This window comes from Mesitornis unicolor, unplaced genomic scaffold (genome assembly GCF_000695765.1).
Source record: "Mesitornis unicolor isolate BGI_N332 unplaced genomic scaffold, ASM69576v1 scaffold5309, whole genome shotgun sequence".
Lineage (NCBI taxonomy): Eukaryota > Metazoa > Chordata > Aves > Mesitornithiformes > Mesitornithidae > Mesitornis > Mesitornis unicolor.
Genome location: NW_010205110.1, coordinates 19,521 through 43,471, shown reverse-complemented (window position 1 = coordinate 43,471; position 23,951 = coordinate 19,521). Strand labels below are relative to the sequence as shown.

Here is a 23,951-nt window from a genome sequence, read left to right as displayed (position 1 = left end):
GGGGCCCCACCCACCCAGCACCGCAGCGACGACGGTGCCTGGCGGAGACCAAACCAGCAACGCCCGGCAGCTCCGCGGAGCGGGCAGCCTCTAACTCCTTCGGCGATACCGCCGGCTGAGCCCGCCTGGCGCAGCCCTGCTCCTCGCCTCGCCGTGGGGTAAGAGGCTGTAGCCTTCCCTGCCTGAGCGGCTTTGAAACCCTGAAAGGGGTAGCTTCAGGGAACGCTCGAAGCTGAGGGCAAGGGAGCGAGACTGAGGAGCCCTCACTGCCTCAGTGGAGGCCAAGGAGCCCCCAGTGCCTCAGCAGCTCTTCTGAAGTGTGGCAGCTGCAGCTTCAGAGACCTCAGCCTTCCCTCTAAGCCATGAGGCGTGGGATGCACTTTTGGGGCAAGAAAGGAGGAGACAGCAACCAATTATAACATACAATGTACACCTACAGAGAGCATATACAAATGAGCCTTTAGATCCACAGCTTTTCTGCTGCCCCAGGGATCTCTGGAGCCCTTTTATCCAGTGCCCACCACCATTTGGCAGCAAGATGCCAACATCAAGGGCCACCTTGGCAGCATGGCCACCCCACTGGCATGGCCTTCTTAACAAGAAGGTCGAGAGAGGTTATCCTGCCACTCTAGTTTGCTCTGGTGGAGCCACATCTGGAATACTGCATCCAATTCTGGGTTCCCCAGTTCAAGAAGAGCAAGCAACTACTGGAGAGTCCAACAGAGAGCCACTAAGATGAGGAGCGGACTGGAGCATCTCCCATATGAGGAAAGGCTGAGAGAGCTGGATCTGTTTAGCCTGGAGGAGACTGAGGGGGGATCTCAAGGCTCACAAATATCTAATGGGTGAGCATCAGGAGGATGGGACCAGACTCTTCTTTGGTTGTGCCCAGTGACAGGACAAGGAGCAATAGTCACAAACTAGTACAGAGGAGGTTCACCTTAAACATAAGGAAAAAACTCCTTTACTGTGAGGGTGACAGAGCACTGGACCAGGCTGCCCAGAGAGGTTGTGGAGTGTCCTTCTCTGGAGACATTCAGAACCTCCCTGGACATGTTCCTGTGTGATCTTCTCTAGGTGATCTAGGTGATCTAGCAAGGGGTTTGGACTGGATGATCTTCAGAGTTCCCTTCCAACCCCTACCATTCTGTGATTCTGTGATTCTCAGTGGGACTGCCCAGCAAAATACCTGCAGCTGCAGCCTGGTGTTGGCTGTCCAGAAAGCTGATAGAAAAGTTAGGGTAAGGAACACTCAATGTAGTAAAGGCTTGAGTGTATTGAATAAACACTTACTGAAAAGGAAAAAAAAAAAAAGTAAAAAATTTTACAAATTGTTCTTCCAACTTTAATTATGCTATGTAGAACTTCTAAATATTTCAGTCCTACAGACATTTGCAGTCCTAGAGCTGAGCTATCATAAGCAGATAAAAATGAGCCTGTTTATAAATTATTATGAAAGAACAAAGGTTTTGGTCTCCTTTCTGCAACTTTATAAAGTGTATATAAAATTGAAAGAAAATTACCTCACATTCTGCCACTTCTGCTCCAGTACTCTAATTTAGCCTCTTAGTCTCATAGGCAACTGTGCAGCCTAGAATTAAGTTAACCTAAAAATTAAATTCTGAAACTGGGGATTCAGGGCAATAGAAAAGCTGTGTTGGATGCGTGGGAAATAGTTCAGGAAGAAACTACTGAGAAAAAAATGCTTTCTCATTGTCTCTCTGCTTAATAACATTTATTTAGCTGTATTTGACAATGTAGCTTGTAAAGCAGTGGCAAATAGTATAACATCACGTTCATAAATTGCAAAGAATTGTGGAAGACATAGTAAATTACACTCTGGGTTTCACGCCAACAAGCAGCACAACGTATTGATATCGAGCTCTGCCTACAAGCATATTTTCTCAGAATAACAGTTGAATACATAGATTATCCGTGTCTGTATCTTTGCAAATTATTAGATTTGTCATTTATCGAAAAGCAAGCAAAATAATGATTGACAGATACAGCAGATAATAGTGAAAGAAAGGAAGCGCATCAAATGAAGATACACCCAAGGGAATCATTAATATATGAGAAGCCATCATGATGCAAACTCCCTGGTACTAAAGATACAAAATACCTGCTGTGTTTTTCTCTGCACGACACCTGGTTTCTATGGCAGAAGTTAACAGTTAGTAGGGCTCAGTGAGTGTTTCAAAAAAGGACTTGAAATAAACCTCCAGGACAAAACCAGTTCTCAAATTACAACACAGCAGTCAAGAGAACTACAGTCAGAGATGCTGACATTTATTTGGCCTTTGAACCAGATGTGACTGTACCTGGGGACTGCCTTAGAAAAGATTAGTTGTGTTTCATGATGGAAAACAGTAGGTAATGTTTTATGATGTGCCTTCCACTTAGCAAAAGTGGAAATGATTCGTGGTAGAAGCTGCATCTTTTCATTTGCAATGTAGTTTTATTTTTATAATGACACCCTAGAGATTCTTGTCTTTAACTTCACTAGAAGTTATACTAGAAAAAGATTGTGCGGAATCTGGGGAAACTTCTGTAAAAACTGGCGAAGAATGTATCCCCATTAACATATGGCTGAAAAAATGAGCTGGCGTTACCTACGTGTGAAGGTACTTTTGTTCATGTAAAACTTGAGTACTTTCTGCCAGACACGTTTATTGCTGAAAACTATGCAAATGGAAATGACAGCAATAAAATGACAAGATGACGATGCAAATGCAAAGCAGATTCTCCTTTGGAACACACACTTGGTGTTTAAAGCAGCAGTTACCCGGGTGTGAGCCAGGCTGCCTTTTCCGCTGACTTTCCTGCGTGAAGCTGCCCCCAAGGCCCGGCACCACAGACATGCTTCAGCTTTCATTTGCAGCGGAATAAAACACGCTGGGCTTTCAGAAAAGTGCTCAAATCGTCACCAGGTGACCTGAGTGCACCCTAAAAATCTCCAAACGGAACAAAAACTATTCCTCCTTCGGGTTTGCCCTCGGTGTGTTGGCTATAGGGCCACGCCTGAGCCCGCCTCCCTGGGCCTGAAGTGGCCGGGCCGGAACCCGCGGCGCGGAGCCTCTGCCTCCCATCCGGCGCCATAAACCGGCGGACGGGTTGAGCGCTTGCGCCTTGCGGCTGGTGGTGGTTGGCGGTGGCTGTGGTGCGAAGATGGCGGCGTTTTCGGGTACGTGGTGTTCGGGTGGGGGGTGCCCACGGCTTTGCCGCCGGCAGTGCCGCACCGGCGGAGCTTCTCGCCTCTGGACTTGCCGGCGCCTTGCGAGGGTGGCGGCTCCCGCTCTCCCCGCGGCGGCTGGGCCCTGTCAGGGCTGTGCGGCGGTCCCCGGGCCTGCCCTGGGTGCGGGGCCGCTGGAGTGTGTGACTGGTCGAGAGGACTGTGGGGACGCGGGTGCTCTTCTCGGCCCCTCGGCCTCTTGTAGGCCTTCAGATGCGGATGTTGAAATGGATTTGCCGGTTTTAGTGATAGGCACGGGCCCGTCAAACGGGACGGCATAAAAATCAGGCTTGTTCCTCAGGATGACTGGTTTCTCTAATAGGAGGCTCCTCATAACAGTTCTGTGTATTGCAGTGGGCAGTAACCGGTTGTTACAGGAGTAGCTCTGTTCTGTGATGTGGTTTAAAATACGCGTATAAACTACAATCTATAAACTTGCAGTTGAAGGAGGAAACATCACTGTCTTTCCCCCATGCACATACATGCACACATAGGAGACCGATCAATATTAGAGTACTGTAAATTTTTATTGTACATGAAGTTTTCACTTTGTCTCTTTTAACTGGACTTTATATTTAATTCTGAGGGAAATGCTCAAGCCTCTTATGTAGATCTAGAGATGAGTTTAGATGCTGGACAGCAGGATTAATTTGGTTGTAGTTGAGAAAAAGTTTGATTAAACCCTTACACTGTATATTGGATTAAACTATGTGAACTGGAAGTATCTTAAAAATGGAAAACATATTGTAGGGTTTTATGTATATTTGGCAGTCAGTAGCTATTTTATTGCTATGGAAAAAACTTTTCGCTTATCTGGATTGTCCAATTTTGTAGGAGTGCAGACTGATACTTAAAAATATTAAAGCTTTCTAAAATCATGTTATAAATAAAACCTGTTTCTTATAGCATTTGTATTATAGCAAATGGAAGAATAATTTTTGGCTGCATACGTCTGTATGTGTCAGCCCAGCTCTCTCTGTGTGTACATGTGAAACCCAGCATGTGACAGTGTAAAGACTAGCGTGTAAAAACTCCCTTTAGAAAGGTACTTAGTTATGCTTAAAGAAATTGATTTAGATCAATCCTATGCACGTGAAAAGATAACCAGCAGTTAAATTGTTATTTTGATGGTATAATACTATGGTTTGTGTTGGTTAAGATCTGCTTTCATCTTGCCCTTATTGCATAGTTGCAGGTCTTTTTTTTCATTTTTGAATATAATTTGTTTTATCAACATATGAATGTTATTATGCTTCGTATTTGACTTTCGTCTGAGGTACAACCATCAGACCTTGATATGAGATTGCCAGAAGGAGTATCTAAGGAAAAAAAGCTGGATTGTGATTAGTAACAGTGTGACAATCAGAGCATTGTCTAGTTAATATGTGTGCTGCAAGCGTAAGGCAAGATTTGGTGAAAAGAAGCTTAAATGTCTTGAATTTCAGTCCTTGCATGATACAGGTTTTTTTCTTTTTTTTTGAAAACTTTGCATCTATGGGAAAGTCAGGATGTTTGTGATAAACAAAGTCTTCCCTGTTGTTTGCTTAGGCAGTTCGTTAAATATGCAAAGATAAGCACCTTGCCCTTGAAATGGTACTCTGTTCCCAGTGTGTTTGCTTTGCTGCTATGTCAGCATCTGCCTCTGTGCTTCCTGTGTGCCTGACTTACTCTGCTGTTAGTGGAAGCAAATGTCAAAACTGTATGTGAGGGAAGGAAGAATGTTTCTTATCTATTACTTGAGTTTTGTAGAGAAGGCTGCATGTGCTGTTGCCAAAAAGAATGCTTTTTAAATTGTCTGTTGTTGGAAGTGCTGACACTTGGAACATCTTTTGGCCCATGTTGACATAAATAACACTGCTTGTTCTTTTTTTCTTGTCTTACAGAAATGGGTGTTATGCCTGAGATAGCTCAAGCAGTGGAGGAGATGGACTGGCTGTAAGTAGGAATGCATTTGGGCCTGGCAAAGTCTAATTTGCCCTCAGCAACATATGACATGCTTCTTAAAATACCTCTGCTGTCACATTAAAATGAAGCAGATGTGTTTTCCTTTAACTGTCATTACATGTCATGCACTGCTTTTCAGTGCGAATGACTGAAGAACACATAGTGTCTGCAGTGATAACATTTAAACTTGGACGAGCAAAGCATGACTGGTTATGCTTCAGTGTCATTTGTTTGAGAAAAGCCTCTGTGCTTTTACCTCTGTGCTTTTGGTTTGTTTATTATGTATTGTGGGATTATTGAGTGAAATACTGTTACAAAATTGATGCTAGTTAAGTAAATGTTTTCCAGAGTGTAGTCTGAATTTGTGTTCTTCAGAGTTGATGCTTGTGTGTCAGTCTTCTACAAAAGTTGTTCTTCCTGGTTTTACTTACTTGTTTAGCTGACTTGTTTTGACTTCAGAGTTTGTTTTGACTTGTCATTCATAACATTATCAGTATGGACAATCTTAGTGTATGTAGTTTCCTTTTCTCCTGTGCATGATATTAATTAGATATGATTGTCTGAAAATGCTGGTTATGTTTAGTTGTCTTTACTTTCTTTTCCAGTTTTGAATAGGAATCTTCTAAATGAGGGCTGTGTAAGTGACTCTACAAGTGAAACTCACTTGAAGAAAGGAAAGCAGGGAATATGTAATTAATCTGTTTCTTTTATAGTTCAGCATAGTGATTGGTGTGAGATGTAGCCCTCTTGTCAGGGTGCAGCTGAATCCACTGCATTCAGTAGTTACTGCCTGTCAAGGTACATGTCCTGTTCCAAGCTTTTTGTAAATGGAATCCTTTGGCTCCTTGCTAGCTGCAAGCCAAGAAGAATAACATATACCTGCTTTTTCCCATCTTGTAGATGACCATTATTTCTCTGAGCTCCTATATAAGCAAAAATATTTTTTTTCTAATGATAGCATTGATTTGTGTTAATGTGTTCTTTCCTCTAGTCTTCCTACGGATATCCAAGCAGAATCCATCCCACTGATCCTGGGAGGTGGTGATGTTCTTATGGTATGTATGGAGGATAGCCCTACTTGTAGAAAGCCTATGTTTTTTACTTGTTTGTGTGGTCAGTTCTCTTCTTTCCAGAAGAGTTCATAGTTATACTAGGTCTCCTGTTCTCCTTCAATAGAAAGTATATTCTTCAGCTTTGACTCCCTGGTATGTTTTCATGTGTTCTTGCAGATGGGATTCATTCTTTCTAGGCTTTATATTTTGACTGCTTGACAGGCACTGCCACATGAGTGAGAGCTGTCTGATTTTATTTACTTCTTTTTGTCATAAATACCTGACACAGATCTGCATAGTACATGACTGATACTGCCTCAACAAATGCTTCAGTATTGGTAACCTTGAAGATACCAGATTAATATGTCTTGTTCATCGTCCCTTTTGCAGATCTCTGTGTTAATTCTGTAACCAAAGTAACAATTCCAATAATCTTCTGTAGCTCCACCAGAAATCAGACTTACATAGATATTTTTTTCTGGTGGACTCTGGGAGCTTTTGGTTTTTGTTTTGTTGCATGGTTTTTTTTTTTAAGTCTGTTGTAAAGGTTTTCAGTGTTTGTATTTGCATCTAGTTTGTTTGAAGCAATGGCATTATTCTCTTAAGATTTTCTATATTATGCAGAAGTAAAAGTAAACCTAGTTTATAGTTTGTTAAAATAGAACTTTAGAGGAGTCCTTACAGTGTAAGTTGCAACTCTGTTTAAACTCTTAAATTTTTCCTCCTATAGGCTGCTGAAACAGGGAGTGGAAAAACTGGTGTAAGTAATCAACTTTAACAGAAAGTAAAAATCTTTTAAGTGGTGAGAGGTGGTATGTGTGTTTGTGTGTATGCATATATGCAGAGAGAATGTGTATGTGTTTGTATTTAAGCAGTATTATTAATAGTCTTTAAAATCATTTGTGTAGACACGTTTTAAATTTTTTCTGACCCTGGTTATTGCACCTGAAAACTAGGCTGAGTGTATATCTGGAAATATCTATATAACTTGTGGAATGAAACTAACTTTCAATTTTAGGCTTTTAGTATTCCAGTTATCCAGATTGTTTACGAAACGCTGAAGGACCAGATGGAAGGCAAGAAAGGGAAAGCAACTATTAAAACTGGTGGAGCAGGTGAGTTTTTATATGTCGCACTCCTCAAATTTGGAACACTGCTAATACATGTTGATTCCATCACCTCCCAAAGTAAAGTTAACTTAGCTTGCTGTTAGATAAATATTTTTTGCTTAATTTGGGATAATGTAAATAGATTTATAAATAAATATTTCTAAATAGTAAATAAATAATGTAAATAGGTATCAAAAAATTGATATCAATATTTCATAAAACAGTAAATGTAATTTTACTGATGTAGTCATCGAAAGAACTGAGGTGCATTTCACTACAGTCTCTTAGAAATGCTTATTATCATCAGCTTCAGGCTGACTGATCCACACCATACACTTTAGTGTTCTTCTGAAAACCATGTTAATTTAGTGCCTTGCAAGATGTGAAATGGTGGTAGTGTCCAGCGTAAAAAAAGGGACTTAAAGTCTTCCAGTTGCCAGGGTAGATGAGACATCAGCAGTGAGACCATACAGTTGTTTTGGGGCTCCTGAGTGAGCTTATGTAGAAAAACTCTTGTAGGCTCAAACTTATTTTTGTGTCTAGGTTAATGTAGTGTGTCTTTGAAGTCTGCTGTGCCGAGTAAAGCTGTTGCATTCTTTTTGGCACCTAGCTAGATTTGGAAGCTGAATAACAGCATCTGGAGTTGCTGTAAATTTGAACTAGTAAATGTTGAACTGAGCAGGAGCTGCACAGGGCCAGAACCCACTGATATAGAATGGATAGTAACCATGATAATATGCTTACAGTATTTGAGGGTCTATTTTACATCTGTTTAAATAAGCTTGCAACTTGAAAGCTAGTAACCACGTCCATTCTGTGGTATTTATAGATTGAGATTTATGTAAGTGACAGTAGCTGCACAAACAACACTCAAAAATGTTACAGAAGTTCTCATCTTTCAGCTTCATTATAACTAATGCTACAGTGGTAACAGTACACTCAACTTTCCAGGAGGATTTCTTTTTTAGGAGCATATAATGCAAATACACTCAGTAATCCTAATTGAAACAATGTCTAGTTTTACAAAAAATCCTTATATTGTGGAGTCAGAAACTTTATGTGCTATATATACATATATCTCAGCTCTTTAGTCATGACATTTTAATTGACACCCTGAAAAATATTTTAATGTAAACTTGGAGCAGAAATAGAAAATACATTTCAAATCTATTTCTCTTAATGTAGCTTTGGATATTTTCTAGCAGAATTTGATTGTGATTGTGTGGAACTCTCATTTATTTTATAAATGTCGTCATTGTGTTCAGTTGTATTTTTAAGTACTTTAATTTGTGCTTTCTTTAATGGAATAATCTAAACTTCCATAGAATATCTTTGCATTATGCTTCTGTGCCCCTCCTTCATTTTTACGGTGTATGAATTGCACTAGAACAAAGCTGTCTCCCCAGAAAATTAAGCCAAACACTCTAAAGCCAGTGCAAACTTCTAATTTTAGTTTTCCAGGCTTACTTTGTTGATTTTATGTTTTTTCTGTTCTTGTCTTTCAAATCTAGTGCTCAATAAGTGGCAAATGAACCCATACGATAGAGGATCAGCTTTTGGTGAGTTGTCCTAATGCTTCTGAAAATGTTCACTTGGTTAAAAAAAAGAATAAACTAGAAGAAAATATGCATGAACAGTTACTTTAAAAGCAGTTAGGCAATTTGTTTAACTAAAACTGTCTTAATTTCCAGCAATTGGATCAGACGGTTTGTGTTGTCAAAGCAGAGAGGTAAAAGAATGGCATGGATGCAGAGCGACTAGAGGTGTGACTAAAGGTAGATATAAAATTATGCATTTTGAAGACTCTTTGAGAAGTTTCAACTGAAATGCCTGCTTGTTCCCTATTGTTAAAGTATTTGGTTACTTTTAAAACTTACTATCCATCTGAGCAAACGTGCCATTACTCAATTTACTTCTAACTGAAGACTTTAGAATGACAAATACCCCTGATTTGCTCTTCTTCTGTTGTAAATTACCTCTTGCCTGTTACGGGATTAAGTTGGAGGCGGCAGAATCATAACTAATACTCATTAGAACACATTTTACTAAGGTGTTAAGAGGAAATAGCTACTCACACATTACTTTCAGTTGTTTCCTCGCACACTTCACATACAAATTTCGTGTTTATGTGGTTGAAATAACAGTGAGAGGCCAATGCCAACTCTTTAATCAGAGGCAGCATCTTACTGATACTCCAGTGGTTCTAGGTGGGTGTTCAGAGAGACCCTCAAACAGTCTCATTTTATCAGATGTGCAGACAATACTATAGCCTGTCTGTACATAGCAGCCAGTTGGATGTGATTCAAGTGACACCACCAGTAGTTGATGGTAGTGCATCCTGGCGATCTTTCACTGATTCGGCAGACCCCTGGGGTTCTGACTTTATCAGTTCTTGTAGATTTGATAGAACCACTGGTCTCTCTTGCTTACAGCTGCTTTGGAGCCTTTCACGTACTACCTCTCAGCATATACTTTTCCTCTTTTGCCTGCTGCTCTCTGAGAATCTGTATCGTTACTATACATACAGAACCTACAGGTACCTTCAAAACCTCTTCACACTAACACAATAGGGGATTTTATGACACTTTCAGCAGGTGTGGAAATATTAGACTTGCATGGTCTTGGAAGTAGCCAAACTGAACCACCTTGGTGAAATTAAAGTTTAGGTATTTTAGATAATTTCTTTCTCTTTTCAAGGGAAATACTACTATGAAGTTTCCTGTCATGACCAAGGCTTGTGCAGAGTTGGTTGGTCAACTATGCAGGCTTCACTAGACTTGGGTGAGTTTCACAGAATCACAGAATGTTAGGGATTGGAAGGGACCTCAAAAAATCATCCAGTCCAATCCCCCTGCCGGAGCAGGAACACCTAGATGAGGTTGCACAGGAAGGCGTCCAGGCGGGTTTTGAATGTCTCCAGAGAAGGAGACTCCACAACCTCTCTGGGCAGCCTGGTCCAGTGCTCTGTCACCCTCACTGAGAAGAAGTTTCTTCTCAAATTTAAGTGGAACCTCCTGTGTTCCAGTTTGTGCCCATTACCCCTTGTCCTATAATTGTTTGTCACCGAGAAGAGCCTGGCTCCATCCTCGTGACACTCACCCTTTAAATATTTATAAACATGTTTCCTTCAGTTTCCTTCAAAAGAATCCCCTAGCCAGTTTTCATATTCACATGGAATGATTGGAGTCCTGTTCTAGTCTTGCAGAGAATGGGCTCCTTGGGAAGGATAGCAATATCAGAGAGTTTAAAACATTATGTACAAATGTTCTTCCTGCAAGAGGAAATCCACTAAGGTGGCAGCAATGTTTTTTTCTCGTGTGACTTTTTTCCTTTTTATTTCAACCTTTTAATCAAGATGACTGGAGACTAATAAAATCAATAACAGCTGTGGTACAAAACTACTAGTTCAGCATATGTCAAAGCTAGAAGTCTTTAGTTAGCACTGCGTATTGGTTTTTTTACATGGTAGTGTTAGACGTTTCAGTTGCTGATGTGGAGGAAAAAATGCAACCTGCCACCCAAAAGATAAAAAGCTATACTTCATTTTGTCTTCAGGCACTGATAAATTTGGCTTTGGCTTTGGTGGCACTGGTAAGAAGTCTCACAACAAGCAATTTGACAGCTATGGTGAGGTAAGATTTAATTCCGTATTGGTAGAAACATTAAGTTTTACATGTTGGTTCTGCACTGTAACAATCAGCTTTTTTTCATAATAGTGCTAACTTCGAAGGAAGGTCAGAGGGCAAAAGTACCATGAAACATTGAAGCATTTTTGGATAAAAACATGTTAACGGAGTTAACAGAAGCAGCTTGAGGCTTATGATTGTGGCTAGACTGCAAGTTGACTCTTATTTAGAAGATAAACCTTTTCTGTGTTTTACGGGTTAGAGATTAACTGATCTCTTGGATTTATTTCTTGACTTATTTCAGTCTTAGCTTGAATAACACCAACCAGTCTGTATACTTTGAATGTCTTAAGTGAGGGCATTGTATGCTCTTTACTAGTATTTAAAGTAGAAGTAATCGTGCAGCTGTCTAATACGTCAAAACACGTACTTAAATGCTAATAGGATGTAGTTAGTTATCATCTGTTTCTGGCTATTGAGTTGGGTTTGTCATTAGAACCATTTCCTTAACTTACACTTCTGAAAATGTCTATCAGAAATATCTGTGATGTTTTTTGGTGTAGTGTGCCAGCCAAGAGTTCAGATGCTTAAGCATAATTTATATAAATGCAAATAATACAACAGAAACTCAAGTCATTTTGTGGTGTTAATGGACTCTGAATGCCGTAGAACTTCAACTTTTATAACTAATGTAGCCTTTTTTTTATAGTAGCGACTGCTGAGCTGTTGAATTAGAAACACTTTATAATATACAGATTTTGCTGAATATCTGTACAATGAAACAGATTTCAGGATATTTAAATGAAGCACTTAAGTATGCATAATGTGTATATACTACATCCTGCAAGAGTTAGTCTTTTTATGTAGTCAAAATATTATATACTACAGAATATACGAAAATATACAAAATACTATACTACAGAAACCAAAAAGGTTTCTGTTACTGTGTTTGGTGCTCTAAGCTTAGATTTACATTTGTTAATAAATGCACTTTTCCACAATGCAGAATACTTCCAAGTAAATGACTTAAATTTATCATTGTCAGAGTGTTCGGTTTTAAAGGAAATTTAAAGCAGCAATAAATATTTAAGTGTCTAAGATAAACTAGACAGTTTACCGAAGATTTGTAATCCAATGAAAATATGCATGCTGTTTGCAGCAGTATTATTGGAATAAGTTGAACTCTCTAAATTAGCATTTAGTAGGGAGAGGTGGGAAAACTATGAAAGTTGTCAGACTGAGCACTGTTTTCTTAATACACTGAACACCAAAGTCTCTTAGCTTCACAAACTTCTTTTTGTTCTAGGAGTTCACTATGCATGATACAATTGGGTGTTACTTAGACTTAGATAAAGGACAAATAAAGTTTTCCAAAAATGGTAAGTTTTATGTTCTTTCTTCTTTGGAATTTTATTTGGGTGCTTGTACTGGGGGAGGGGCAGGGAGAGGAACACGCGCACGTGTGGAATCTGGCTGAACTAACTCTGCTTTCAGGAAAGGACCTTGGCCTTGCCTTTGAAATCCCACAGCACATAAGGAACCAGGCACTTTTTGCAGCTTGTGTACTGAAGGTAATTTAGGAATATGACAGATGTGTGAGATCATGAAAACTGTTCTAGTTTTGGTAACTAACTATTTGTGTTTAAAATTCGCATAGCCACTTGCAGTTACTGTAGGTGTTCTTGTACGCTCTGTTTCCTTTGGTCTGCTAGTATTTATCTACTGGAGTGGTCACCACAGTGTTAGCTTTGATGAGAACATTCAAGTTAAATATCAAATGTTTAAATTCAAATACTTAAACTTGAATGTAAGGGTTAGAATAGCATGGATAACCAATTCCTAATACTACTGCTGTCTTGCCTGTATTAAACTTCAGTATACTAATATTCAGCAGATAGAAGCAAATAATTTGAAAGTGCCAAAATTCCTGTTTCATTTGTTCTCAGCATTACAGTAGTGTGTGTCTCTCTGAAATTAGTCTCCTTGAGATAATTTTTTACTAAGTAAAGATTCTAGCAAAATTTTTCAGTGGTCAGAGAAATGTACAAGTGCAAAAAATGTGTTTTGTTTTTTAAACTTGTGGTTAGCCATTGAAAATTAATGGTATATAAAAGTTCAAAAAATATTTCCGTATCTGTAAATGTGGAAAAATTTTGTAGAAGAAAATATTTTTAAGGGCCACACACAAAATGTCTGGCAGCTTTTAGATGACTTGGGGAGGGGGAGTGTTTAAGGTGGGAGAAAACACCACATTCCTCTCCTCATCTAGATGGTTTCTCATGGGTAAATGAATTATGGCATTGTTTCTCATTTTATGTGGTGCCTTGAATCTGTCTGTATGACACAACTTTGTTGAAATGTAGAATGCTGAATTGAAATTCAATTTTGGTGAAGAAGATTTCAAGTTTCCACCAAAAGATGGCTATATTGATCTTTGCAAGGCTCCTGATGGTAGTGTTGTAAAATCACAACACTCAGGTAGGTTACGTTTAGATTATGTTACAGAGCATCTTTTGATTACTTTAATTGCTTTGTTACTGCTGTATTCAAGGTCTTACAGCCATCTTACTGGTAACTTCTTTAAGTATTCCAAATTTTCTTCATCTTTAACAACAAATAGTCTAACATTTTGAATTCAGAAGTGGATCAGATAAAAAGAGAAGTTCAGTGAAGCTACTCAGCAGTACAGTTGTAAAAATAATCATGTGTTAAAGCTATGCAATGAAGTTAATTTTGCTGCCTGACCAGTATACCCACTATCCTGGAAAGACTCACTTGTAATCTCTGAATATTGCTCTGAAGCTATTCGTAACTGTTTGAGCAATAATATCACCCTGTAATGAAGCATTTAGAATCATAAGGTTTTAAATTATTAGTAGAAAATCCAAGTTTGTTTCCAGTAAAAAATTCCAGGATAGAAATGCAGTTTTTCTTAATGGCATATTTTTTGATTTAGGAAATGCACAAGTGGTTCAAACACAGAACCTTCCAAATGCTCCAAAAGCATTGATTGTAGAACCATCAAGAGAGCTGGCCGAACAAACTTTGAACAATGTGAAGCAGTTCAAAAAATATGTCGATAATCCCAAATTAAGGTAACAGTGGATCTGTTTATAATTTGTATATGTGGTATTGTCCATGGACATGACTTCAGGGGAGAATGGGGGTGTTCCACTTTGTAGCTAAGTGGACCTTAATCTGCACTGGGACTGATGATAACCACAGTAATATCTCCTGCCAACCAACCTTCTGACTTTTCAGCTACAGTCAGACCAGTTAGGGGTTGGGTTCTTTTTTTTTATTCTGTGGACTGCATCTTTCTGGTATGACAGATGTATTTGTTTTGTTTTGTTTTTCTTCAGATGCTCAAAGGTGTATGATACTCACGCTTTTCTTGATTAGAAAGATTGTCTGCTTACCACTCTTCATTTCTGAGCATCTTCCTGTGCCCCCCACATCCACCTGCCCTCATTTTGTTTGTTTTTCATCTCCAACAAATAGTTATATACAAGATCTGCTCTGTTTAGTGTGCTTGCAGGAAAAATGTTGCAGTGATTAGTATGGGGATGCAATTCTGAAAAATTAATTATCTACAAGTTGCTTTTGTCTAAAGTTGTGTCTCTTTTGACTGTACTTATAAAACTTGAACAAGTGTCTCCATATTCTAAAGTGCAGTCAATTTAGAAGAGTGCTTTTACTAGAATTGCAGGGGAGTAGCAATGGTAAAAGGCAAACTATGATGTAAGATTCATTTTATTTAGTGTTACTTGCATTTCTAGCTTTCAAGAACACAGGAAACTTTAAACTGGCACGTTTGAGATTTTTAAGGAACAGATTCTTTTTTAAGATTAAATTCATTAAAGTGTTAATTTGTTTAATACAACTGTGATAAAGTAATCAAATACAATTTGGTAACAAAACTAACTTCTTGAATTAAAATACAATACACTACATCTGAAGGGACGAATTTTAAAAGTACTGTTCAGAGCTTGTTTAATATATGTTCTGAATAAAATAAATTATCAAATGTCAAAATATGTTGATGTAATTTTAGGGAACTGTTGATTATTGGTGGCGTTGCTGCAAGAGATCAACTCTCTGTACTGGAACAAGGAGTAAGTTGTATTTTTGTTCATATGATTTAATAGTTTAATTCTGAATAATCCATGTTGTTCCTAGAGAATAGTAGGAACAATTCAGTCATGCTGTATGGATAGCATAGTAATTTTTTTTTTTTATTTAAGACTCACTTTTGGAAGTGAGACCATGTCACTACTGATATTTTTTTTTTCCTATGATTCTAACTGCCAAAATGCAAATTTTCTCCTAAGCAGGCTTGAACTGGAAGATTGCTAAACTTTCATGTGGTTGCTAAATTCATGACAGTGAACCCTTCCATCTGGCAAAATCTTCTTGTTTCTATGGTTGATAGACTTGATATGTATACTTCCACAGTGACAAAAGTTGGATTTATTTTATCCCCATTTAAAAACAAATCTGTTTGTTGGTTTCGGATAACAAAGTCACACAGCTTAGGGGGTGAGGAAGGGACGAAGTGAGCAGGGGCACGATGCTTCCCAAGATAAGACAAGGCTTCCCGTCAAAGGCAGGTTCTGCTAGTGAAATGGCCACATAACCTAAATGCAGGTTTCCCAAATATGTTGTGACATATCTCTCCTTGAAGATACTGAAAATTTTATTGGAAAACTACCTAAAGCAACTTAGAAGTTGTCTGTGATTTGCATGTGATGATGAGAGTAGAGACAGGGTGACCTCAAGAGATCCTTACAACCCAAATGACTCTAGGATCTTTGAAGTTATAATAGAAAACAGAGCACCATACTGCTAATTGTCTCATAATCTTAAATTTAGACAGAGCTGGTAATGCCTCTAGTTAGTTATGGAACCAGTTCATACTCTTTATATATTTCATAGGTGGATATTGTCGTTGGGACTCCTGGAAGGCTGGATGACCTGGTGTCAACGGGAAAGCTTAATTTATCTCAAGTTAGATTCCTGGTTCTGGATGAAGCCGTACGTAGAGAATTAAGCAATACTTAAGTTCTGTTCTTAAATGCATCTGACATTTCCTAAAAGAGTCAGTGAAATGTCATTGTTCTGTAGCCTTTGGTACTTCAGCTACCTGTAGGCTATTTCAGGTTAGCTGCCTTGTTGTTTGTAACCATAGTAACCTATGTAATTTTTTTCGCCTTGTAGCCTCTCTAGTAAAGCTGTTTGTTGTTTTTTTTCTGACAGAAAAATTTATTTCAACCTGTGTTAACTAGGTAGTGAAGTCTCTCCGTGTCACTGTACAGGAAACTTGAAAGGGCAAAGATGAGAGAAGCATTTTTGATCACCCAGCAGATCTTGAAGCCAATGAATGCTGTAGTCAGTATGCTGTGAAATGAGCACCTGCCTCTGTGTTCTGTTGTAGTACAACTGAATATTCACAGAGATGGAATGCTTTGGGGTATTAGCCAGGAGAAGCTGCAGAGACAGATGTTCAATTTCTTGTGAAGCACAGCAGCTGTACTTGTCAAAACGGCACGGTTTGCCTTTTTTTGGTTGTTTGTTGGTTTTTTTTCTTAGTAGTAATATCCCAGCCAGGCATTGACCTGTTCAGATAATTAAAAGAGAGTACTTCTGAGACTGCAAGTGTATTGCTTATTTGACTCAAGCGGATATACTGAGAAATGAGAAATAAGAATTGCAAATTTATTTTTTTTTATTTTGTTCTCATGTAGGATGGCCTTCTCCTCCAAGGTTATTCAGATTTCATAAACAGAATCCATAGTCAGATTCCTCAGATAACTTCAGATGGAAAGAGACTTCAGGTATAAAATTCATTCATGGGTTTGGGGTTTTTTTGTAGTGGTTTTGGCTCTTTTTTGCTTGTTTGTTTTTTTTTGTGTGTGTGGTATGCACTGCTTTCAATTGTTGACTATGACATAGAGCATGCTTCTTTGAAGCACAGTTTGTTACACCTCTTGTCCAAAACTAGCACTTGTTCATTGGGTTCAGTAATTGCCTGTGAATATGTATTGTTAGGATCCTAAATCTTGAAGTCCAGTGTTTAGTAGTATTTGAGTTGAGATAAAAATGTATGTTAAAAATGAGTTACTACATCCATTATGATTTCTAATGCTCTAATAATCTTGATTCATCAGCTCTTAGTAATTCTGCTTCCTTTGTCTTAAATGATTCTGGCTTTGTAAGAGAATAGTTAAAGGAACTTACTTTGTCTTCACTCTTGTCAGCTAGGTAGTTCCTGTGATGAGGAAAGCCAGTCAGGGACTCTTTCCGTTGTGCTACATTATGCTATTCAACTACGTAACGGGAAAATCTGATCTTTAATGGTATCCATATGGCTTTTTTCTTCTCAGGTGATTGTGTGCTCTGCAACACTACATTCTTTTGATGTGAAAAAACTATCTGAAAAGATCATGCATTTTCCCACCTGGGTTGATTTGAAAGGAGAAGATTCTGTCCCTGAAACTGTACACCATGTAGTTGTGCCTGTCAATCCAAAAGCTGACAAACTCTGGGAAAGGCTTGGCAAGAATCATATTAGAGTAAGTGGTCTATAAGTTAAAACTAAGATTATTCACCCATATTTACTTATTTGACCTTCAGAATTGGGGTCTAATGTTGTATGATCTCTGCCAGCTGTTGAAACAGCTTGGTGTATCTGAAATCATTTGTCACATGGTAGTCATCGTCATGATACTGGTGATGTAGTAACAGTTTCTGAACAGCTCAGTCTTACAAATATGATTGAAGAAGGTCTTGAGAGAGTAGCATTCTGGTTTGTACTAGGGAATAATGGCACTGCACTGCTTTTTCACTCATTTCACAGCTAATGGCCTGTGGCCTAACTATAGTTAATATCTGTCTTTCCTCATTTATCAGTAGGAAGTAAACCTTCCTACATAGATCATTCTGTAAATTAGTTTTGCCTCTAACCTATGTGAGATGAGCAATTTTTAGGGGAATGGATTTCATTTCAGACTACATTTGAGACTCTAGTTTAAATTCTGCTTTGACCTGACACCTAATTATATGAGAAGGTGGTGGTGGTTGTTGCTGAAGTCTTTAGTTTTCAAGTTCTGAATAACCTTGGACTTTTTCATTCTGAGCAACTCTTAGAGTTACAATCAATAGGTTTCATTAACCTCTCATTATCTCTGGAACTTTCCCTTGTTAGGTATGTTAGAGCCTTTACATTAAGTCTTAGCATTATTTTTTCACTTGAGTTTTAGGTTTATATTCGATTCAGCCTAGAATAGGGAAAAAGATAAGGAACAGCTGCATTTGTATCATTCAGCTATGTATACAGTACATTTTTTTTTCAGGTTTGGTGGTTTGGTTTGGTTTGTTGTTTTTTTTAATTCATCACTTTGAACAAAGGTGGTTTCTATCCAGTGTCTACATAAATAATTGTCCCTCTCTGTGAACAAGTTTTGTGTGCTTACACTCACGACTTTTCTTTAGCTAATGGGAGATTAGTTTGTCTTGTGGAGAACAAAATGCTAAGATTACTTTTAAACTTTATTTAACTTTTTCCTTATTGTAAGTTAATGGAGTTAAGTATTTCCTGTGTGAAGTATGGACTAATGACTTGGGTGGTTTATTTGTTTGTTTTTTTCCCTAGACTGATGAGGTACATGCAAAAGACAATACACGACCTGGCGCTAACACTCCAGGTAATCAGCAACACTAGTTAACTAAGTAGCTTGTGAAATAATCCTTAGTAGGTGTTATGAAGTAAATCTAAATTATAGTATGTATTGGCCTTGAGTTGTGTTCCTCCATATTTTTATTTCTGTGTTTTTGTACTTGTGAAGAGAAATGTGTTTCTGTAATTAGGGGGGAGAGAAATAAACTTGAATATATATTTGCAGGTATGTAAACAACAAGTGTTTGGTGTGTATAAGTAGCCTGAAACTTCTGAGTAGTTTGGAGCAGGGGAGCATGATGGGGAAAAGAAAAAGCTGAAGGTCTGGCTCACTTGTTCTGCTAATAATAGTTGAACTGTCTATCGAAAAGCTAGAGAAAACTTTAAATGAATGAAGTTCAAAGCCTCTTTCATTTTTTTAAACAATTTGACTGAAATAACTTCTTTACTTTTACTTAGAAATGTGGTCTGAAGCTATTAAAATTCTAAAAGGAGAATACACCGTTCGTGCAATCAAAGAACACAAGATGGACCAAGCCATTATCTTCTGCAGAACTAAAATAGATTGTGATAATATGGAGCAGTACTTCATCCAGCAGGGTGGAGGTAATATTTTTTCACAAAAACCTTATTCTGCTCACTTTCCTGTTTATTTCAACATCAAAATTTGTACGATAGAAGTCCCCAATATTCAGACACCACACAGATAAAACTTAAGTTTTAAGTGCTTAAGTTTTTTCACGTACTAACTGGGCATAAAAGTCAGGGTTTGGTGGCAGGGAGCTGCAGGGATACCCTTTGTGGGTATGAGGAGGCAATGAACTGCACAGTACCTGTTCCAGATAGCTGTGAAGTGGCTGGAAACAACCCATCATGCACCAGAATTTGAACGAATGAGAAGAGTATATGGTGTCTTTGCTGAAACATATATAACAAAGAGTGATAGCTACTAGGAGCAGGAGACACAGGAAGAAAAGTGTATGTACAAAAGGACACACATAAGGAGGCATGGAAGGAGAAATCTGAGAGAAAACACAGGGACGCTGAAAGAGGACGTGTGAGGAGAAAGGTAAAGACACATGTTTAGAGAAACGAGAGAAGCTTAGACCAGGAAGGAGCGAGGAGACATGCCTGCACAGGTTTTCTCTGGGGAAGGGGGAGGAAAGATGTCTGTTTAATTGTCTTGGTTTTCCCCAGTGCCTGTATGAGTAATTAAAATCTTATGTTAATTGATAATAAATGAAGTGAAATTCCCCTGAGTTGAGGCTTTTGCCCACAAAATGTACTTCTTTTTTTTCCAGTTCTGAATGGTGTTATGTCATATATCATGTTATTAACACATAGCAACTCTTTCAGGCCCTGATAGGAAGGGACATCAGTTCTCATGTGTCTGTCTGCATGGTGACAGAAAACCTCAAGAAAGAAAGCAAAACCTGGACAGATTTAAGGTGATGCAGCAGATTGTTGAAGACTTTTCCCTCACTTTTTGATATCTGAAATCATATGTTAATTTGTGTTGCCAATTCTCAGTTTAAATTAGTGTGTTTAAATGCTCTATGATCCACTTCCTAAAATTCTGTGAAGCACAATTTCCTGTAGGTGGAAATCTATACTGTCAGTCAGCATGACCTTTGTGAGTTTTTATTGAGAGGATAGGTGGGCTTCCTTTAAAATAAAACCTAAATTTAAGCTCTGTAACAGATTACATTATTTTTTTAAAGTCTTTTGGTTCTTGAATATTAATTAAAAACATTATTTAAATATTAGACAGCTTTGTGTTGATTAAGCCATTTATTTATTTCTGCTTGCCTTATGCTGTTGGGGGGAAAAATAAGAATGTAAATTGCCCAAGCTATTCATGTTCAAAAAGCACAATTGCACTATGGAAGAGCTTTATTTGAAGTGTTCCTGAATGTACAGACATACTTCAAGGTGAAGTAAATGCAAAGGACCACTGTTTCATTGCCTGGGATTTTGTTTGGCTTATTTAGCACGACACTTCTTTGCAACTGTTTTTGTAGAGAGGAGATGTCCGTTTCTTGATCTGCACAGATGTTGCTGCTAGAGGAATTGACATTCATGGTGTTCCATATGGTAAGACATCACTTTTAAACTAAACTATTGAATTGAATTGCATACAACTTCAATATATTTGCAGGCCTGCCAGCTAGTTAAAACAGGTATATGACTTACAGCTTCATTTTAAAAATTTGAATATGTTAAGGCTTGAACTACACAACTTTTAATTTGATTGTTCACTCTACCTTCTCAAATACCTGATGATGTTCTGTATTGTTGGAGTGCCTTCATTTGTTTTTCCACTCCTGTCAGAAAGTAATCATGGAGAAAGTAGTTTTATAGTGGAAGCCTTAAATGTAGATGTTGCAGATAATGACACCTGTCACTGCAGTAATAGAACATAAAGTATGCATATCGGCTGAGGAGAGGGATTGCAGCAATCAAAATCCTGTTTATTTTAAGTGTCTGGTTTTTGACTTTAGCTCATATATTAAAAAAAAAAATCTTGTGTTCTCTGTGGATCGTGTGTATCTTACACAGTTATCAACGTCACACTCCCTGATGAAAAACAGAACTATGTTCATCGAATTGGGAGAGTAGGCAGAGCTGAGAGGTATGTGTATGTTCAGAGTAGTCACCCTGTTTTCTGGATTTTTGTTGTTGTTTCATAAGTTGGTAATAGTTACTGAAACACAATTTTCTCTCTCTCTTCTCCCCTAATACTTCAGGATGGGTTTGGCAATCTCCCTTGTGGCAAAAGAGAAGGAAAAGGTAATTATACTCCAGAGCAAAATGAGCAGACATTATTTACTGAAGTTCTATCCACAGCTGATGTCTGACTTTAATATCCTGTAACAGAAAACTGCTTGTTCATTCTTGTTTAATTGAAAGGGAATGTAAATAGATATCTGAATACTTTTTCATGCTATAATTAATCAAAATTAATGTACTAAATTATTTCACAAAGTTTAAAAGTTGTTTTCCTTTATTTCTAGGTTTGGTATCATGTATGCAGTAGTCGTGGAAAAGGGTGTTATAATACTAGACTGAAGGAAGAAGGAGGTTGTACCATATGGTACAATGAGATGCAGGTAAACATTTTGCTTAACCAGACTGTTCCAGTTCCTTTAAAAGACTGGTAGTTAGGATACAGTTCTTGTTTTAGCTGTGTAGTTGAAGTTCAAAGCTAGTTTTTGGGGTGTTTATAAACTTTGATTCAATTTGAAGAAATTAGAAAACTTTGCAAGTTATGCTTTCTATGAGTTATTTAATTATAAATGCTTACTTTAATATTCCCAGCCCATTCTGTTGATGTTTTATCTTCAGCTTCTCTATAGTTTTCCTAACCAAACACTGTTAAGAGTTACACATTTTTCTTTAGGTGGTTTGTCGCAAAACTAAGTAAACTAAAACGTTTGTTTCTCTAACCTGGAAGTACTGTGTCACTTAAGTCCATTTCCATTGGGTTTTGTATACCAAGTATGAATGCTTGTTAAATTCACAGTGCTTCCCTTCTTTCTGCATTAAAAAAGGATGAATGATGCAGCAACTGTGGTAAAATAAGCTTGGACTGTGAGCTCTCTATTGTAAACTATCACCATTCACATAAGTAGGATAGTATGTAATGTATTCTAGGTAGGATAAAAACATACTGAGACTGGAAATGAACTTGTATGGTCAGCTAGAGCAAAAAATGTTTTAGTCTTTGGTGTCTGTGACCAGTTGTTTTGTGTATAGTTCCTGTTGAAACTACTTGAATGTGACTGTTTAGAACAGTAGTCTGACTGAAGTCTTGGTCCAGAAGAGTACTTTTAAGAGTTGTGGGTTTTTTTTCCCCCTCCCTCTAGTTGCTGGGGGAGATTGAAGAACACTTAAACTGCACTATTGCTCAAGTCGAACCAGACATAAAAGTACCAGTAGATGATTTTGATGGGAAAGTTACATATGGGCAGAAAAGAGCTCTTGGTGGTAAGCACTGAACTACTCTTGAGTTACTTTGCTATGCAGTGCTCAGTTTCCTGGTTGTCTGCTGTGTAACTGCAGAATGATAGATTAAAAAAACCTCCTAGTTCTTTGCTGTCTCCTGCGTCATTCCTTGTAATCTATGGGTTGCAAGTGACCAAAGTGTGTGCATGCCTGTGCTTTTGTTTTGGTTTGTTTGTGCTTTTTTTTTAAGAAGTTAACAAAGTAACTTTCTGAATGGCTGTGATTGAGCATTATTAGTTCTGCTGAAAAATGGCTTTGAACACATCATTTAGATTGTGTCTCTTTTGGCAGGTGGACTGTATAAAGGCCATGTGGATATTCTGGCACCTACAGTACAAGAGTTGGCTGCCCTTGAAAAGGAGGCTCAGACATCTTTCTTGCATCTTGGCTATCTTCCTAACCAGCTGTTCAGAACATTCTGATTGTGCCACACTTGAGACAAGGCTTGAGTTAATAATGGCTCTACCCTGCAAATACACGAATCCCATACTGCCTCTGAGTAGCAGTAGTTAGAAAAGGATTAAAATTATATATACTTCTTGCATGATGAACAGCGTGTTCAGCTTTGTTAACTCTGTGCTAGCTGTTGTCTAGATAAAATAAAGCAAGTCAAAGATAAAGTGGTTTCTTTTGCTCTTCTATTGCCTTGCCTTGGGGATTGATTTGCAGAATCATTCTTTACACAGCTTTTTGATTTATTGAAAATACAAGTACAGTACTGTAGTTTTTAATGCTGGGCTTTTTAAAGATCCATCCATATTCAGACCACTATTTGTATTTAAGATACTGAAGAAGAAAACAAAAAACTTCCTGAATTATGTATTTGAAGCTCTTGGTAATCCTAAAGCCCTAAGTTGAGGCTTATAACTGTGTTTTGATTCTGTAATACTAGTCCTCTCAAAGCAGATGTGTCTTATATTTCTAAACTTGTAGAATTCTTTCAGAGGAAAGTAACATGCTAGTATCAGAGCAGTTCATAAATCTTCAGGAAAAGCTTTTTCACGCAGCAGTACTTAATGCCTCTTGTGCTGCTCTCAGGCAGGTTTAGTTTGTTCAGGTGAAGTTACTGTAGTCTGATATGGATTTTTTTTTTCTTTTTTTCTCGAGTGACTCTTCTAATGATACTTAAAAATTTCAGTGACTGCCTGCAGATTGTCACCTAAAATATCAAAGGTCATTGGGAATGCCTCATAACCCAAAATGAAAGTAGCCTTTTGCCTTCCTCATGAAGACTTCTAGTCACAAAACATTCAGTCTCCTTGCAGAAGGCTGAAAACCAGATTAAACTCAGGTTGAGCAAAGAAACAA

At 38.0% G+C, this 23,951-nt stretch overlaps 2 protein-coding genes across 2 annotated transcripts in view; one reads left to right on the top strand and one right to left on the bottom strand.

Moving 5' to 3' along the window:
* The window catches only part of NBAS (neuroblastoma amplified sequence), a gene marked incomplete at its 3' end in the record, with an annotated part of 53,345 nt that extends 50,484 nt beyond the window's left edge, over nt 1-2,861 (bottom strand). The window contains exons 1-2 of the mRNA XM_010191268.1: nt 2,786-2,861; nt 15-190 (exon numbers count right to left, since the gene is read on the bottom strand). Coding sequence (XP_010189570.1) covers nt 15-190; nt 2,786-2,861 — 252 coding nt within the window. The remainder of the gene's footprint in view (nt 1-14; nt 191-2,785) is intronic.
* A 295-nt stretch (nt 2,862-3,156) lies between these two features.
* DDX1 (DEAD (Asp-Glu-Ala-Asp) box helicase 1) lies at nt 3,157-23,263 on the top strand. Its single transcript, XM_010191267.1, has 26 exons — nt 3,157-3,184; nt 5,116-5,167; nt 6,168-6,231; nt 6,959-6,988; nt 7,247-7,343; nt 8,849-8,896; nt 9,029-9,112; nt 10,035-10,118; nt 10,893-10,969; nt 12,270-12,342; nt 12,458-12,534; nt 13,327-13,441; nt 13,920-14,058; nt 15,018-15,078; nt 15,899-15,997; nt 16,708-16,797; nt 17,347-17,535; nt 18,615-18,666; nt 19,098-19,244; nt 19,995-20,086; nt 20,660-20,732; nt 21,198-21,270; nt 21,386-21,428; nt 21,653-21,748; nt 22,505-22,625; nt 22,935-23,263. Exons 1-26 carry the CDS (start codon nt 3,169-3,171, stop codon nt 23,063-23,065), a joined length of 2,223 nt encoding a protein of 740 aa, XP_010189569.1. The 5' UTR covers nt 3,157-3,168; the 3' UTR covers nt 23,066-23,263.
* The last annotated feature ends 688 nt before the right edge of the window (nt 23,264-23,951 follow it).